Source organism: Malus sylvestris, chromosome 13, assembly GCF_916048215.2.
Source record: "Malus sylvestris chromosome 13, drMalSylv7.2, whole genome shotgun sequence".
Classification (NCBI taxonomy): Eukaryota; Viridiplantae; Streptophyta; class Magnoliopsida; order Rosales; family Rosaceae; genus Malus; species Malus sylvestris.
The window spans coordinates 8,839,262-8,855,818 of record NC_062272.1 but is presented as its reverse complement, the minus strand read 5'-3'; the positions used below and the strand labels follow the sequence as shown (position 1 = coordinate 8,855,818).

Genomic DNA, 16,557 nt, shown 5'->3' with positions numbered 1-16,557 from the left:
TACCTGGCCACCAAGCCGAACTCACTCCGCCCCGTCCGGTATTTTCACGCGTGCAAATTCAATCAAAAACTTAGGAACTGTTGGCACTACATATTTATGTATGAGTTAGGATTCGATGACACATATTTTGACACAGTTTTATTTACGTGTCTTTGACTAATTGAAAAGCAAAACATTAACCAATAATTCAAACTAAAGAATTTTGAGAAAAAAAGGGAAAGATTTCAACTTTGAGTTTGGAAATATGGTGTGGACATAAGTGCTTTGTAAGTTTGTGTGACAACCAGCATTTTTCGGTCTGTCGTGAAAAAAAGGGTTTTTTATATTTTTTTTATATTTTTAATCTCGGCATTATGTACGAGGAAATTTTATTGATATGAAAAAAGAAGTTATACCTAGTCAGGGGATATAAACCTTACCACAGTTATCCCTGAAAATTAAGAAAACCATAATACAAGAAAAGAGGGGGATATAAATCTTACCCTTCTTGAAAAAGAAAATACAAGAAGAGAGGGGGATCATAAACCTTACTCCTCTTGGAAAGGGTTAAAAAGTGAAAGCTTATAACTAGAAATTATTTACTAGTATACTTAAGGCTAGAGCGAATTTGGATCATCTTCGGACCTTAATGTCCGGAGCTTAAGCACTAGGAAACCTAGACCCTTGGTTTGTGTGAAAGAGAAGTCGGATTCCTTGGTTTGTGTGAGATGACCAACAAAATGAGTTAATGGAGACTATTGGATTTAATTTGAATGGTCCAGATTGCCTGGTCCTTGGACTCTAAACAGTAAGATACCGAGTGGATCTCTATATGGCTAGAGCTAGCTTAATAATCTCCTCTCTTTCATTGTTTGAATTTTTTTTATTGATAGCTTGCACCTTTGGGAATATAAAATCTCACTAAAGTCAAGAGCTAATTGGTATGAATTTTCATAATAAAGAAAATGATGTGAATTTTCTTATGCTTGACAATACATTTAAATCTTTCTTTATTTTTTCGAATCAATGTAGCATTTTTTTGTTATAGAAAGTTGAATTATATATTATTGAAGAAATAACCAAATCAGTACAAGAGATGAAAATTGGAAACCTAATAAACAAAAGGAAAGATGTTGAAGAATTAGGGTAACCAAGCTACTCATTAGGCTAGGTTGTTGGACATACTATTTGTAGCGTCTCTCTTTATCCGCACAAGGCGGCCAAAAAGAACCAGTACCTCAAGATCTAATCATCAAATACAAGTGAAGGCCATATTCAAACATAATTAATCTAGCATGTTCAGCCCACGCCACATTCAAACGTGCATTATATTTGCCAGCATCAGTATATAAGATGCAACAATATATATAACAATTGAATTTGCATGATTAAGTTTTTTACAATCTCAATCTAGTCGTTTAGATTCCATTGTATTATAGAAAAAACCCTTGTTTTGACTGCATAACAAGATGATCATGACTCTGTTAGACAAACTCAACAGTTGGTTACCACCAATGTTTCTTGAGGAGTTGTGTTGTGCTTAGGAGTCTTATCTTCTTGTTTGTAGGACTCCATTTTAAATTATTCATGTAATTAAAGTTGTGTGTAATCTTTGTAGATTTCAGTTTGTACTTTTGAATTTTGAACTTCCGTGTAAGAACCCTGATTGTAATTTGTAACTGTAAGTGGTTATAAATACATGCATCCCACAATTGAATGGGCATGCAATTGAAGTGAAAGCTTTGTGTTCTTAAGTTTTACATGGTATTGAGTCCTACTATCTAATGATAATGATCCTTGTTTTTTTTTCCTCACTTCCAATGGCTGAAAATAGCGGTGCTTTTCCTTAACCTTCCATCCTTGTCCCCCCAAACAATCTCACCCATCGCTTTTCCTCCATGACCACAGTGGTAAACATTAAGCTCGACAGGACCAACTACCCACTGTGGTTGGCCCATATACTTCCTATTCTCAAGAGTTGAGATTTAATGGGATATGTTGATGGCACTCTGTCGTGTCCCCCTAAGAACCTGCTTGGTGTGGCAACTGTCAATCATGCCTATACTTCCTGGATGCAACAGGATCAAATGATCCTTAATTGGATCAATGACTCTCTTACTACGTCAGTCTTGTCTGTCGTGGCCAGCAAGAGAAGTGCTCAAGCACTTGGGAGAAGTGCTCAAGCACTTGGGAAGCTCTCGAGCAAAGGTATGTATCTTCTTCACAAAATAAAATTCTATTTCTGAGGAATGAATTGCTTCAGACAAAGAAGGGTGATCTCTTTGTGGCTGACTAGTTGGATCGCATGAATGTGATTGCTGACAACCTTGCCCTAGCTAGGCAACCTGTGAGTGACAATGAGTTAATGCAGATTATGTTGAACAATTTTAGTCCAGCTTTCGAGAAGACAATTAGTGATGCTCAAGCATGTGATACACCCATCACGTATCTGACTTTTGAGGCACTATTGCTAACCATTGAAAGAAGAATGATGGAGCACGCTACTCCTGTGGTGGAACCGGCTCCTGTTAACGCCTTTGTTGTTGCAAGAGGTTGAGGTGAAGAACGCACTCGTGGTGTTGGGCGAGGGGTTTCTCCCTCAAATCGTGGTGGTCCGACAAATTAACGAGGCTTCAACCCTCGTCCTAACAACAGTCAATGTTATGTTTATGGAAATTGGAGACTGGTGAACGCATTGTCTGTCAGATATGTGGCAAACTTGGTCATCCAGCTCTTGATTGTTATCAACGAATGAACGTTGCTTTTAAAGGTCGCATTCCTGCCAAACGCCTCTTTGCAATGGCATCATCTTTTATCACCCTTAACAAACAACAAAATGGCAATTGGTTGCTCGACAGAGGAGCTAATGCTCACATTACTCCGGATCTTTTGTAAATCCGAAGGAGTATATCGGTAATGATGATGTTGGTGGTGTAGGTAATGATTCTGGTATTTTGATTTCACATTATGGTTCTAATAAAATTCACACTTATGCTTGCTTATTTGATCTACAAGACATTCTGCACTACCCTAAAGCCTCAACTAGTATCATTTCTGCACATAAGTTTACATTAGACAATGACTACTATTTACTAATCTTCCCACACTTCTTTCTTGTTAAGGACCTCAAGACCCGAAAGACGCATTTCCAAGGGAGAAATGAGAACAGCTTATATCCGTTTTTTGGTGGCGGTGGACAACTTCCAAATCCAATTACAGCCTTTGTAGGGGTTCGAGTTTCTGTTCAAAAATGGCATGCTCGTCTTGGTCATCCTGCCAATTCTACAATAAAGTTTTTAATTTCAAATAAATTGGTCCCAGTTCATGGTACCTCTAATGTAACATTTTGTCAGTCCTATCCTTTAGGAAAGAGTATCAAGTTACCTTTCAAAGTGTCCGAGTCTATTTCCCATTGTCCTTTGCAACTTTTACATTCTGATGTTTGGTGTTCTCCAATTATTTCCAATGAAGGTTTTCATTACTATGTGTTGTTCATTGATGATTACTCAAGATATTCCTGGATTTTTCCCATGAAAAATAAATCTCAAGTCTTTGAAATTTTTATGCAGTTTAAAACCAAAGTTAAAAATATGTTCAATTTAAAAATTAAAGCCCTTCAATGTGATGAAGGTGGTGAATACAAAAGCATTGCCCTTCAAAAGTTTTTAGCAGTTCATGGAATTTCTCAAAGATTTTCATGCCCTAAACATCCAAAACAAAATGAAATTGTGGAGTGTAAACACCGACACATTGTTGAAACCAGCATTGTGATGCTTTCTCAGTCATACATGCCTAATAAGTTTTGGTTTAATGTGTGTTCTACAGCAACGTATCTGATCAATAGGTTGCCAACCCGAATGTTGTCTAACAAATCGCCTTATGAGAATATATTCCATAAACCACCAAACTATGATATGCAAAAAAATTTTGGTTGTCAATGTTTTCCATGGTTGATGCCGTATACACAAAATAAACTTCAACAAAAATCAAAATCATGTGTGTTCTTAGGTTATTCATTGAATCATCAATGATATAAATGTATGGATTTGTCCACGAGACGAGTTTATTTGTCTCGCCATGTTCAGCGTAATGAGGACTGTTATCCTTTTCAAGGACTCACATCTTCCTCCGAGAGCGTTCAAACACAAGGTAATCCTCTTTCACCATATCTCTTATTTACTTTTCCTTTAATCACTAGTCCTTCTGTGACCGAGATGCCTAATCCTATACAAACTCACACTAACACACCACTACAAATATCATCCACACTTGCCAATCCATGCCAAACAATGACCCAACCTAATCTTGCTTCTTCACCTATTCCAATAGAAACCACAAATGTGACTTTGCAGCATAGTTCTATCGTAGGCTCCCCTCCCGTGTCATATGAGCAAGCTGCAGTAATTCAAGAACCTATGCCAGTGCCTCACGAGGCTCCTATTGAACCACCACACTCCATGACTACACACTCCAAGTCAGGAATACATAAACCAAACCCTAAGTATGCTTTGCATGTTGCTATTAACAATCTTCCTGTTGAGCCTACTTGTTTTACTCAGGCAGTCAAATATCCAGAGTGGAGAAATGCCATGGTCCAAGAGTTCAATGCCTTGCAACGGTGTGGAACATGGAGTTTGGTTTCATATCGTCCAAACATGAATCTTTTGCCAAACAAGTGGGTGTTCAAAATAAAGAGGAATGCAGATGGCACCATTGAAAGACACAAAGTATGCTTAATTGCAAATGGTTTTCATCAACAGGCTGGAGTGGATTACACCAAGACCTTCATTCATGTTGTCAATTACAGTACCATTCAACTTGTTCTTAGTCTTGCAGTCTCAAAAAATTGGCATATGCGACAGCTTGATGTGCAGAATGCATTTTTGCACGGATATTTAAATGAAGAAGTATACATGAGACAGCCTGCGGGTTTTGTTGACGAGCAATTTCCCCATCATGTTTGCAAGTTACAGCGTTCCATTTACGATTTAAAACAAGCTCTTAGGGCTTGGTTTCAACGATTTTCAAAATTTGTGCTTCAACTTGGTTTTCAATAATCTACATGTGATTACAGCTTATTTGTGTTTAATAAAAAAGGTGTGTATCTCATCCTGTTAATCTATGTAGATGATATTCTACTCACTGGGAATAGTCCACGACAGATGGCACATTTGATCACCAAGTTACAAACCTTGTTTTCCATGAAGGATTTGGGACCTTTCCACTATATTTTGGGTATTAAAGTCAAATATTTTGGGAATTGCATGCATCTCAGTTAGTCCAAATATGCTTTGGACCTACTCATACATACAAAGTTCACTGATGCTAAGCCTATATCCACTACAGTCTCATGTGGACAAAAACACTACTACAATATTAGCTTTAGGTGTCGGATGATAGTGGCGGTTTAATAAGCCATTATGTCGGATAAAAGATATCCAACACATCATTCAGTTAGTGTCGGTTAACAATGAAATCATGTCAGTTATATCCGACATAAATTCCTGGCGGATATTTAGTGTCGGATGCAATCGCCATAAAATTATTATAACCGCCAGTATTTTTTAATTCTTTTTTTTAATATATTTAACATATTCCGGCAGTTTTTAAGTTAATGGTGGCGGTTATAACCAACAGAAATTGAATATTTTATTATTTTAATTTCTGGCGGTTATTATTTTAGTATTCTAGTTGTTATAACCGACAGAAATTGATTATTTTATTATTTTAAAATGTTATATTGATTATAAATAAATAAACACATGGTTTAAATATTTTTTTTTCACTCATGGCCCTGTCAGATATAACCAACACGTAAGGACCACTGGAATGTGAGGATGAGAAGGGTTATAGTGGCGGCAATTAGAGGCACTATCAAGGTTAAACCACCGGTGGCCTTTCTTCCGGTTTTATATACTAATCCGACGTCCATTTTTACTCCAAACAAGAAGGTGAAAAGTGTGTAGCCAGACAGTGATATTATGTTGAGTACTTCTTGATTAGGAAAAGGAAATATGGGATTCAAACTGAAGCCACGACTAGAATGTCGGACCACTCTGTCAAGTCCTAAATCACCAAGGAGTAATCCAGCCTGGAGGGTTCAACCAAACTAATGTTAAAGTCACAAACTAATGTTAAAGTCACTAGTAATTACTTAATGCACTCATAACATTGATAAGACAAATTTTTTGTTTTATCATCCATCGCTCCAAGAAACTGTAAGAGAGGAGTCCATTTTATTTTAGTTTCTAGCGGTTATTATTTTAGTATTCTAGCAGTTATAATCGACAGAAATTGACTATTTTATTATTTTAAAATGTTATATTGATTAAAAATAAATAAATAAACACATGGTTTAAATAATTTTTTGTTCACTCATGGTCCTGTCGGATATAATTGACACGAACAAAGTAAAATTTTGTGCGGCTGCCAGAATAATCTCTAAAAGTTCTTTTTTTTTTCACTCATGGTCCTGTTACCTAATCTTTGATTTTTTTTTTTTTTTTTTTTGCGATTTTTTACACATGCTATCTCGAAGTATATACAAATATGTTTGACGGTTGGATCGTTGAAACTAGTTTCATAGAATGCATATCCTATCAAATTGATAGATTTAACAAACACTTAATGTTATACTTCCATTAAGTATAAAATAAGATTTATCCACTAGTGTAAATATTTTAAATTGAAAATCGAATTCATTCATTGCATTCTTATAGGGTCGAGGAGTGTAGCGGTAAAAAATCATCAAAATTGGAGCTAAAATAACCGTTAAATTGTGATTTTTTATTTATAACCATCGAAACTTTTGTTCCGTTACCTAATCTCTAAATGTTTATTTTTTACGATTTTTTATGTATGCGATCTCGGAGTATGTATAAACAAGTTTGACGGTTGGATCGTTGAAAAACGTTTCGTGGAATGCGTATCACAATAAAATTGTAGATTAAACAAACACTTAGAGTTAATGTTATACTTCCCCATCAAGTATAAAATAAGATTTTATGGTATCCACTAGTGTAAATATTTTAAATTGAAGATCGAGTCCATTCGATACATTTTTATAGGGTCGAAGAGTGTAGCTGTAAAAGATCATCAAAATCGGAGCTAAAATAACCGTTAAATTGTGATTTTTTGTTTATAACCGTCGAAAACTTTTGTTCCGTTACCTAATCTCTGAATGTTTTTTTTTTGTGATTTTTTACGTATGCGATCTTGTAGTATCTACAAACAAGTTTGACGGTTAGATCATTGAAACTAGTTTCGTAGAATGCATATCTCTGTTAAATTTGCCTAAATTTTGAAGTGAGAAAAGTAATTTGTGCTAAATTTTTTATTTATGTTTTTCAAGTATTGATTAGACAATATTTAGTTTGTGTGATGACATTTTCATTATACAATTATCTTTTTGTTTCTTTATTGCATATTTTACATGGGTTATTATCTATTAAACCAAACAATTATTTATTTAATTTTTAAAGACATATTCTATTTAAATACATATTATTTATTTATTTATTAAACCAAACAATTATTATTTTATTTTTTTAAATTGTAACAAAAATTGGGGGGGGGGGGGGAATTTAAATTTTGGGAGGGAATTTTGCGGGGATTTTGGCCACCATTTTTTTCTGTCGGTTATAACCAACAATAATGAAAATTTTTTGTCGATTTATATTTTAAAAAATGTTTCTGTTAGTTTTAACCGACAGTAATGAAAATTTTCCAAAATAAAACTGCTCCATCTCTTCCTTACGCCGGTGCCTTCTCCCTTCCCCTGTAACATCCCACATCGCCCAGGGGAGTGATCCTTAAATGTATATTCCCATCCCTACCTAGCACGAGGCCTTTTGGGAGCTCACTGGCTTCGGGTTCTGTCGGAACTCTGAAGTTAAGCGAGAAGGGGGCTAGAGCACTCCTATGATGGGTGACCCACTGGGAAGTTGCTCGTGAGTTCCCAGAAACAAAACCGTGAGGGCGTGGTCGGGGCCCAAAGCGGACAATATCGTGCTACGGTAGTGGAGCGAGCCCGGGAAGTGATCCGCCCCGGGCCGGGATGTGACATCCCCTTACTTCCTCATTTTCTCCTTTCCCTCATTTCTTTCTCCCTTCTCCTTCTCTCCTCATTACTTCCCAGTTCAAACATTGCAACTGAGAGCCCATCTGGAGCTAGATGAAATTTGCCCAAGAACTTGAAAATATTGAAAAACTTGTCAACCTAAGACATATGGAGCTAGATGAAATTTTCTGGTCAAGACCTTGATGTTGCCGCGAAGCATAGGGTGTCTAACCTGTCTACACAACTTGCACAAATTTCTGGTTTGTCTTTTCTTTACTTTTTCAAATATATTTATCTGTCTTTCAATCCTTTTTCTTGTTGTTGGGGGTCAAACTTCTATCTAACTATATATAGGGTTTAGGTGTGCCCATGTAAATTCTTCCCCTGTCAAACATGTTGTCATCAGAGAGGAAGGATTTGAAACATAGGTTGAATATGGAAAATGCGATGAATGCAGGGGAGGCTAACTTGAAAAGGGAAAGAAATGATTCAGAAAGTGGTTTATATTTTTATTAGTATCAGGGGAGGCTAACTTGAAAGGGAAAGAAATGATTCAGAAAGTGGTTTATATTTTTATTATTATTAATATATTTTTTGTCGATTTTAACAACAGAGAATGCTCTTATTTATTCATTATTAATATTATCTGTCAGTTATATCCGACACAATTTCTGTCGGTTTAAGTATTCTCTGTCGGAAAAATCCATTTCCTGACGCTGACAATTCTGTCGCTTATTATATCTGCCACTGCATCTATTTTTTGTCGGATTTTGCCTAAAATCCAACAGTAATATACGTTTCTTGTCGGTTATCGTAGCGACACTAATAAATGGTTTCGTAGTAGCGAAACTAAGTGCGTATGATAATGAGGCGTATGGGAATCCAGCAAACTATCGCAGTGTTGTTGGAGCATTGCAATATATTACTATTACTCGTCCTGATTTATCCTACGCGGTTAATCAAGTATGCCAGTTTATGTATGTACCAAAACTTACTCACTAGAAGGCAGTGAAACGTATCCTCCGTTACTTGAAAGCCACGCATACGGCGTCTTTACAAACCTGGAAATGCTAAGTTGATGCGTTTTCTAATGCTGATTATGCTGGTACAAATACCAGACATTCTCACAGGTGGTTACTGCATTTATTTGGGTGCCAATCTTGTATCATGGAGTTCAAGAAACAGAAGACAGTTTCGAGGTCTAGTGCAAAGGCTAAGTATAGACAGTTGGCCTATACTGCAGCTAATTATCGTGGCTTCAATCTCTTTTTAAAGACCTGCATTTGCATCTTAGTCAACCAACGATTTGGTGTGACAATATTTCTTCCATTGCCCTTGCCTCCAATCTTGTCTTCCATTCACGCACGAAACATCTAGAGGTTGATTATCATTACATACGGGAAAAGGTTGTTCGTGTTGAATTATTAGTCAATTACATTTGTTCTCAAGATCAGGTAACTGATTTCTTTACAAAAGGATTGTCGACGGTGCCGCTTCAAGTTGCTGGTTGTCCAAGCTTCATGTTGTTCCACAACCAGTCAGCTTGCGAGGGGCTGTTAGACGAAGTCAACAGTTTGTTACCACCAACGTCTCTTGAGGAGTTGTATTGTGCTTACGGTCTTATTTCCTTGTTTGTAGGACTTCATTTTGAATTATTCTTGTAACTAAAGCTGTGTGTAATCTTTGTAAATTTCAGTTTGTACTTTTGAATTTTGAATTTTGAACTTCTGGGGTTATTTTAAAGGGAACTTTAACGAAAAGCACATGGTACTGTTCACTTTAACGAAAAACCACATTTTTACACTAAAAAATCAATCCTGATACTATTCACTTTACCCTTTATTTTGTCCTTATCATTAAAACTCAAAGTTTTCAAGCCCTTTTCATTAGTTTTCCTTATTTTAAACCCTAATTGTAATCTGTAAGTGGTTATGAATACATGCATCCCACGATTAAATGGGCATGCAATTGAAGTGAAAGCTTTGTGTTCTTAAGTTTTACAGACTCATCTGATCTAGTATGATAAATTGACACATCAAATGAATCGATTAAGAAAGTAAGATTACCAAATACAAGCGTATGACAAACAATGACATTGATTAAAACATGTCCTCTTCGAAAAGGAAAATGCAGAGATATAATTGTAATAAAGAGAAATTCTGACCGGAATTATTGGGAGCTTCGCATGATGATTGACGAGTACTTTGATTAATAACAACGAATAATTTGGACAGAATAAATATAGAAAAATAAGAAGATAAAAAAATAAAATAAAAGAGAGATCATCATGGATTCATCATTATCTATCATGGAAATGGAACAAAAGAGAAGGAAACCTACACGTCGCAATCATTACCAAATATTATTCCTGTTCCTCCCTCTAATAGGCTCTACCATTGACCTTGTTGTGGTGCTATGCTGGCACTGTAGGACTCCTCTCTTCCTCCACTCCCCATGGCCTCCCTCAAAATTCCAAAATAATTAACAAGAAAAAAATAAAATTAAAGAACAGGAGCTAGGCAATCAACAAAATAAACTACCAAATTACTAAATACTAAAAACTAGAAACCCTTTTGTGATTTGTCTATAGTTTCATAATCTTAGAGCACAAGGGGGTTTGTTCTAAGTTTGAAAAAACCAAAACATGATTAAGAACAAATTATAATTAACTAAGAAATTAAGGAGAAAATGAATGTGAGTGAGTGGTGATCATGGGGAGCCATTTTCGGATCGATCGAAGTGGAGAAGTTGACCGGAGCATTTGGGGCAGTCCTCGAGCTGTTTCGGGACCATGAAGTACATGAGACAGACTTTGCAGCCACCCACTACTAACACATTATTGTTGTTGTTGTGATTCTCTACCTGCTGCTGGTGCTGCTCGTATCTGCACGAATATGGCGACGAGTCGGTCGAAGACTCTTCGTTGTCATAGGAGCTGTTTTCATCTTCTTCTGAGTAGTAGAAGTCGCCACTGTACTCTGCTCTTGTCCTCGGATCTTCTTTCACTTTCATCCCGTTCCTCCAGTTTATGTAGTAAATCTCCCCTGTCTGCAAATTATTAAATCAAGTAGTAAATTAAAAACAACGCCCCGACAATTCTAAATTTTATAGAAAAACACTTCAAGAGCTCAGTTATTTTCTTTGAAGGAATTAATTCAAATATACATAAGTTTTGTTACTGAAAACATTGAAAACGACTATATATGATTGAACCCAGATTCTTTTTCTCTTGTTTGAGACAATGCAATTATTCAAACAGAAAAAGGTTTCACCTTTACTCTTCAAAGAAAACGTACTAACTTACCAAGAGAGGAAAATCTGGGAGAAAACATTGAAAAGTAAAAAGTTTCTCTCCTTTTAATTAAGGGGTATTTTGATATAGGTTCAAAGTAACTAAAAATTAAACCTATTTCAAAAATCAAAAGTCACTAAAAATTAAACCTATTTCAAAAGTAGACATATTTCAAATTTTTTCTTTAATAATTTATTGCCGCACCGCTAGAGGTTCAAACCCAGTAAAGCTTTGCTCTTTTTCCTTGTCTCCTAAAGTAAAAGATTGAAGAGGAATGAAAGTAAAACAATAAAATAATAAAAAATAAAAAACCATTTATTCCCTTTCTGTGGATTTTTGGTATGAAGTGTGTGAAAGGATTTTTGGTATGCAAAGTTCTTGATTCTGAATTTTATAACAAAAGGGCATGAAGCAGTAAATGCAACAAGAAATTAATGAAATTACAGAGAGCACAAAGCATTAAATACAGCAAAGGAATTTTAATGAAGAAGTTGCAAGATCTGCTGTGTTTTCTGCATTTATTGAAGCTTCAAAAAATGGAAAAAATCCTAAACAAAATAATTAATGAGTTCTGTTTTTTTCCAGCAATCAAGAGGAAAAAGGAGATAAAATTATAATTATAATAAAAAAACCAACCTTTAAGTCGAGGCATTGTTCCCAATGGTATGGAAGGGAGACATGGGAGTTGAGCTCTAAAGTGGCGTCCGAGGTTGATGAGGTTGAAGACGATGACCTGCCCTGCATCCCCATGGCGGCCAATACGCCGTCAGTGACGCTCGAGCCTTGACCTTCGCCGTCGACTGTGACGTTGCCGCTTCTCCGGTTGTGGTGTTCACTCTGCTGGTTGTTTAGGGAGCAGTTTTGGAGAGACCTCTCCAGAGAAGCGGCGATTGTCGCCATGTTTGGAGCTGTCATTTGACTCAGCAAAAAAATCCCAGAATATGATTGCAAAATGGGCTTCAACAATCAAAACAAAAACCACCGGTCACAAACGAGAGAGAGAGAGATTAAAGGTATGATTTTGGAAAGGGAAATATAACAAGGTTAAAGGGGGGGCAGGCACAAACAGATAGATGAGTTGGGTAGAATGATGGAACTCACGCCCTGTAAATGCGCGTCAGATTTTTTAGGGAGTAATAGGTGGGACCCAGCTTGAGAACTATGTTATACAATGGACAAAGACTATTATGAATCTAGGACTTACATAGCGGAATCCCATCTTTATAGTAACGTTTTGTATTAATGAAATAAAGATACATAAACTTTTATCAAAGTTTTTTTGTTTAATTGGCATAATGTCATGTGCTTGCTAACATGTAAGTTATTTTCCTATGAAACAAATTCATCGCGATCATATTCATGAAATATGAATACAATATCATGTGAAGAAACTTGCATAAATGACTTTGTATTAGTGGCCCAAAGGTCATAGTTGATAAATCCTTGGAGAAAGACAAGTAAATCCTTGAATTATTGTTTATTAGCATTGTTCTAAAAATCTCCACTTAGCGTCTTCTGGGCGCTAGGTGGCTGATCATCGTCCCGATTAATGTCTAGACTTTGAAAATTGAGAAAAGACACCTAGACCTACTAAGGTGCCTGCCTAGGCACCGGCCTAGCCCACCTATACACCTACCTAGGTTGCGACTCACTTAGATAAAATATAGATAACTTTTCTTTTACATTTTATTATTTCCAATAAATTGTAAGAGACTTGCTGAATACTTAAATAAATACACATTATATGTTTGCTCCCCATGTTTTTATTATGTTCTAATACTTCATAATATATATATATATATATATCATTATATTTTCTAGTTTATGATGAAATTATATATATTTTAAATATAAACAAACACTCATTTACATGAAATACAATAGATTTACTTAAATTCGCCTAGTTCGTCTAGGCGCTAGGCCCCAGCCCGCCGCCCTACTAGCTCCTAGCCTCTTATAGAACGTTGTTTATTAGAGTCTGATAAAAATTGTTATAATAAAAGTACTTATAAAAGAAAACACTTAGGCTTTCAACAATAAACTAGAAAATTTGAGTTTGATTCCTATTTTATAGAAATCAAACTCCTAACATAGGTTGAAAAGGTTGAGTTATATGAGAATGCTTCAAATTCTTGACGTCAATATTTAAATTAATGGGTTTGGGATAGGGAATAACAAATATTATGATAGAAATTGAATTGGAGTCAGAATTAGTTGACAAAACTCACCTATGTAAAACTTGTATAGCAATTTTTGTTTTTGAATAAACGATGTTATCTAGAGTAAAAAGGGATGGGTTTAGTCTCATAATCGGCTAGCAATAATGTGGTTCAAACTCGTCTTTGACAAAAACTAAACCTATGACCTCTTACTTACAAGTGAAGAGGAATACAATATATCGTAAAGAGGAATACAATAAATCGTAGTAATAAATCACCTTGTATTGCAATTGTGTTATAGCAATTAAGCTCACATAAACCAATCTAAAAGACCTTGTAAAGTGGTTGTTCAAAGGGCATTCTCTAATGAGGCGCTTGATTATAATTACTGAAAAAAAGTTAATAAGTGAAGCTGAAGGAATAATCTCGGGAGGCTTAAAATTAATAAAAGCAAAGAAGACCCAGTAAAAACGCGATTGCCGGAACTGAATGCCGGAACTTTCTATAAAAATTCACAGTTTGTGTATTTTCTATGCTGCAACAAAACGGAACGGGGAAAAGAAAAAGAAGAAGAAGAAGTAGGTAGTGGGGTTTTGAAATGGCGGGACGTGGGCTGTGGCAGCAGTGTCTGACCACGCGCCGAATGCCCATTAATGCAAAATCCACATAAAACAGAATTGAGAATAGTATGTGGAACTGAACCTAACATATAAATACACACACACACATACACATACATACATGCAAGCAAGGGTTTTCATCATTTTTTATACAAAAAATAAATTATATTTACATGATTTTATTCATAACAAATTATCCACCCACTACCGAGCAACCTCATTAAAATATGTTTGTCTCACAATTTTTTGTAAGATATGTTAATACGATATGAATAATACAAAAATAAAATATTTCGGATCAACTTTTTAATAAGTCATGTCGTTATCAGATCATCTGTTAACGAATCAGTCATTAAAAAACTTGACAAGATATTGTTTGCAATATCAAAATTAGGTATGACAATTTCTTGTATAACTCATTAATCCAACACGAAATGAGAAATGACATGCCCCATAAACAAATCAAGTCGTTATCGGGTCACTTGTTAAAATAACGGATTTAACACGATAAGACCCATTAAGATAAGGAATATGATACAAAAATGATACGAATAAGACAAACACAACTCGTTTACCAAACATAATAATATGCCAGTCGCAATTATGTATCAATTCACACAAATATATATATATATATATATATATATATGTATGTATGTATATTTTTTTCTCTCGCTTTTATATGATTCGAAGACTAGATAACACATTCAAACAACTGATACAAGTTGGCTAATTGACCCCAAAAAAATACAAACAAGTTGATTATTAAATATATTATTCATGTACACATATATATCAGTGGACTTGGATCCTCTCCTAAGCTAATGGAGAGGATTCTCCTGACCACTAATCATGGGCCGTTGGATTTTTATCCAACGGCTACAAACAAGGGGGTCCCTTTAAAGTTATAATAATTATAGCCGTTGGATTTTTATCCAACGGCCCATGATTAGTGGTCAGGAGGATTCTCTCCATTAGCTTAGGAGAGGATCCAAATCCTATATCAGTAATGTTAGGATGAGGCCACGAATTAGACTAAATTAATCTTTATATATACAATGTATTTATGACATGGGGTGTGCTATCCACACACCCCTTATTAATTTCTGTCCGTTGATCTTCTTCAATTCATCTTATCCGACGGTCGAAAATCAAAAAAATGTGAGAGAAGTACAAAGATGTGTGTGGATATCACACTCCTTATGACATATGACAGCAATTGAAGACTAATGAAGAGCAATTCGGTGGGTATGGCTACACATGAAGTTTATAAAGTTTAATTATTTTAAAAGTCAAACCATAATAATTAAGTTTGACAAAAAAAACCATAATAATTAATATCATTATTCATGATCATTACAGAAAAACCATGAATTTTTTTCATTAATAAAACGGCAAAAGCACGCTTGATTAGGCTTAATTATGATAAATTTTCAACGTAATCACCTACATATCACTGTTGTACCATGTGGTAATTAATCAATAGGGGATTATAATATAAACTATATATATCATGAATTCATGAGTGTTGGGCCATAGATATTATTTGAGAATTGATAGTCAAATTAATGGAAATTTCCAACTCTTACTATTAGTGTTGATTTTAATTTAGAAAAATGCTCAGGAGACTCTCTTAAAGTTGGACTCCTTAGAACAACTTCAACGTTGCAAAGGTCTCCTAGGGCAACTCACTATTGAAACTATTTTTAATGAACAGTAACTGCCTTTTGCATCTCCATCCCTAAACTAAATAGCCATGGCAATAGGTAATAAAATATTAGTATTTTTTTATTTTATAAAATAATACAAAATAATTTTATTTGTAATTTCGGATAAGGCACCGATAGCATCACAATAATTCCCTACCATTTCTTTACATCGTGAACTTGGAACTTGTATATTTGGACTCATGGCAACTTTAGGAACATAACTGGGTTCTTGCATGCACCATCAGTGCATTGGGAAGTGCAGTGATCCTAGACCCGAGAGCTTCAAGTTCTAGCTTGTAGTTTCAAGTGAGATTTCCTTGTTCCTTTGAATATTTGGGATTTTCTTGTTAAAGTTGTTTACTAAGACTGTCTGGAATCGGAGTATGAATGACATTGATCTATATAAACTATTTACTAATTCACATGAATCGGAATGAAAAATAATGTAATTACTAAAGTACCCCTATTTTAATGAATTATTTTATATGTTAATTATTTTAAGACATTTTAGTCTTGAATTTTTTTTACTAAAGAGAATTTTATTTTATTTTTTTTATAAAAAATGTATTCTTGATGTTGGAGAAGACTCTAGACGTATGTAGAAGACTCCTAATCACATGAATTATTTCAAATTTGATATAAAAATTTTATTTTTTATTTGCTTCTAACTCTTTAATCACCCTAAACCAAGTAAAACTAATGAAACATTTTACATCCTTTTCTCTCTCGCTCCCTCTCT

At 35.1% G+C, this 16,557-nt stretch overlaps 1 protein-coding gene and 1 pseudogene across 1 annotated transcript; one reads left to right on the top strand and one right to left on the bottom strand.

Moving 5' to 3' along the window:
- The first annotated feature begins 1,967 nt into the window (after window positions 1–1,967).
- On the top strand, window positions 1,968–3,391 carry LOC126595217 (uncharacterized; annotated as a pseudogene).
- A 6,913-nt stretch (window positions 3,392–10,304) lies between these two features.
- Window positions 10,305–12,383, bottom strand: LOC126595522 (protein CURLY FLAG LEAF 1-like). Its single transcript, XM_050261798.1, has 2 exons — window positions 11,967–12,383; window positions 10,305–11,086 (listed from the first exon to the last, which is right to left on the bottom strand). Exons 1-2 carry the CDS (start codon window positions 12,243–12,245, stop codon window positions 10,748–10,750), a joined length of 618 nt encoding a protein of 205 aa, XP_050117755.1. The 5' UTR covers window positions 12,246–12,383; the 3' UTR covers window positions 10,305–10,747.
- Between the last annotated feature and the right edge of the window lie 4,174 nt (window positions 12,384–16,557).

Coding starts and splice junctions, on each gene's coding strand:
- LOC126595522 (XM_050261798.1), bottom strand. CDS start 12,245: ATGACAGCTCCAAACATGGCGACAATCGCCGCTTCTCTGGAGAGGTCT. Junction 11,087..11,966: donor AACAATGCCTCGACTTAAAG/GTTGGTTTTTTT, acceptor AATAATTTGCAG/ACAGGGGAGATTTACTACAT.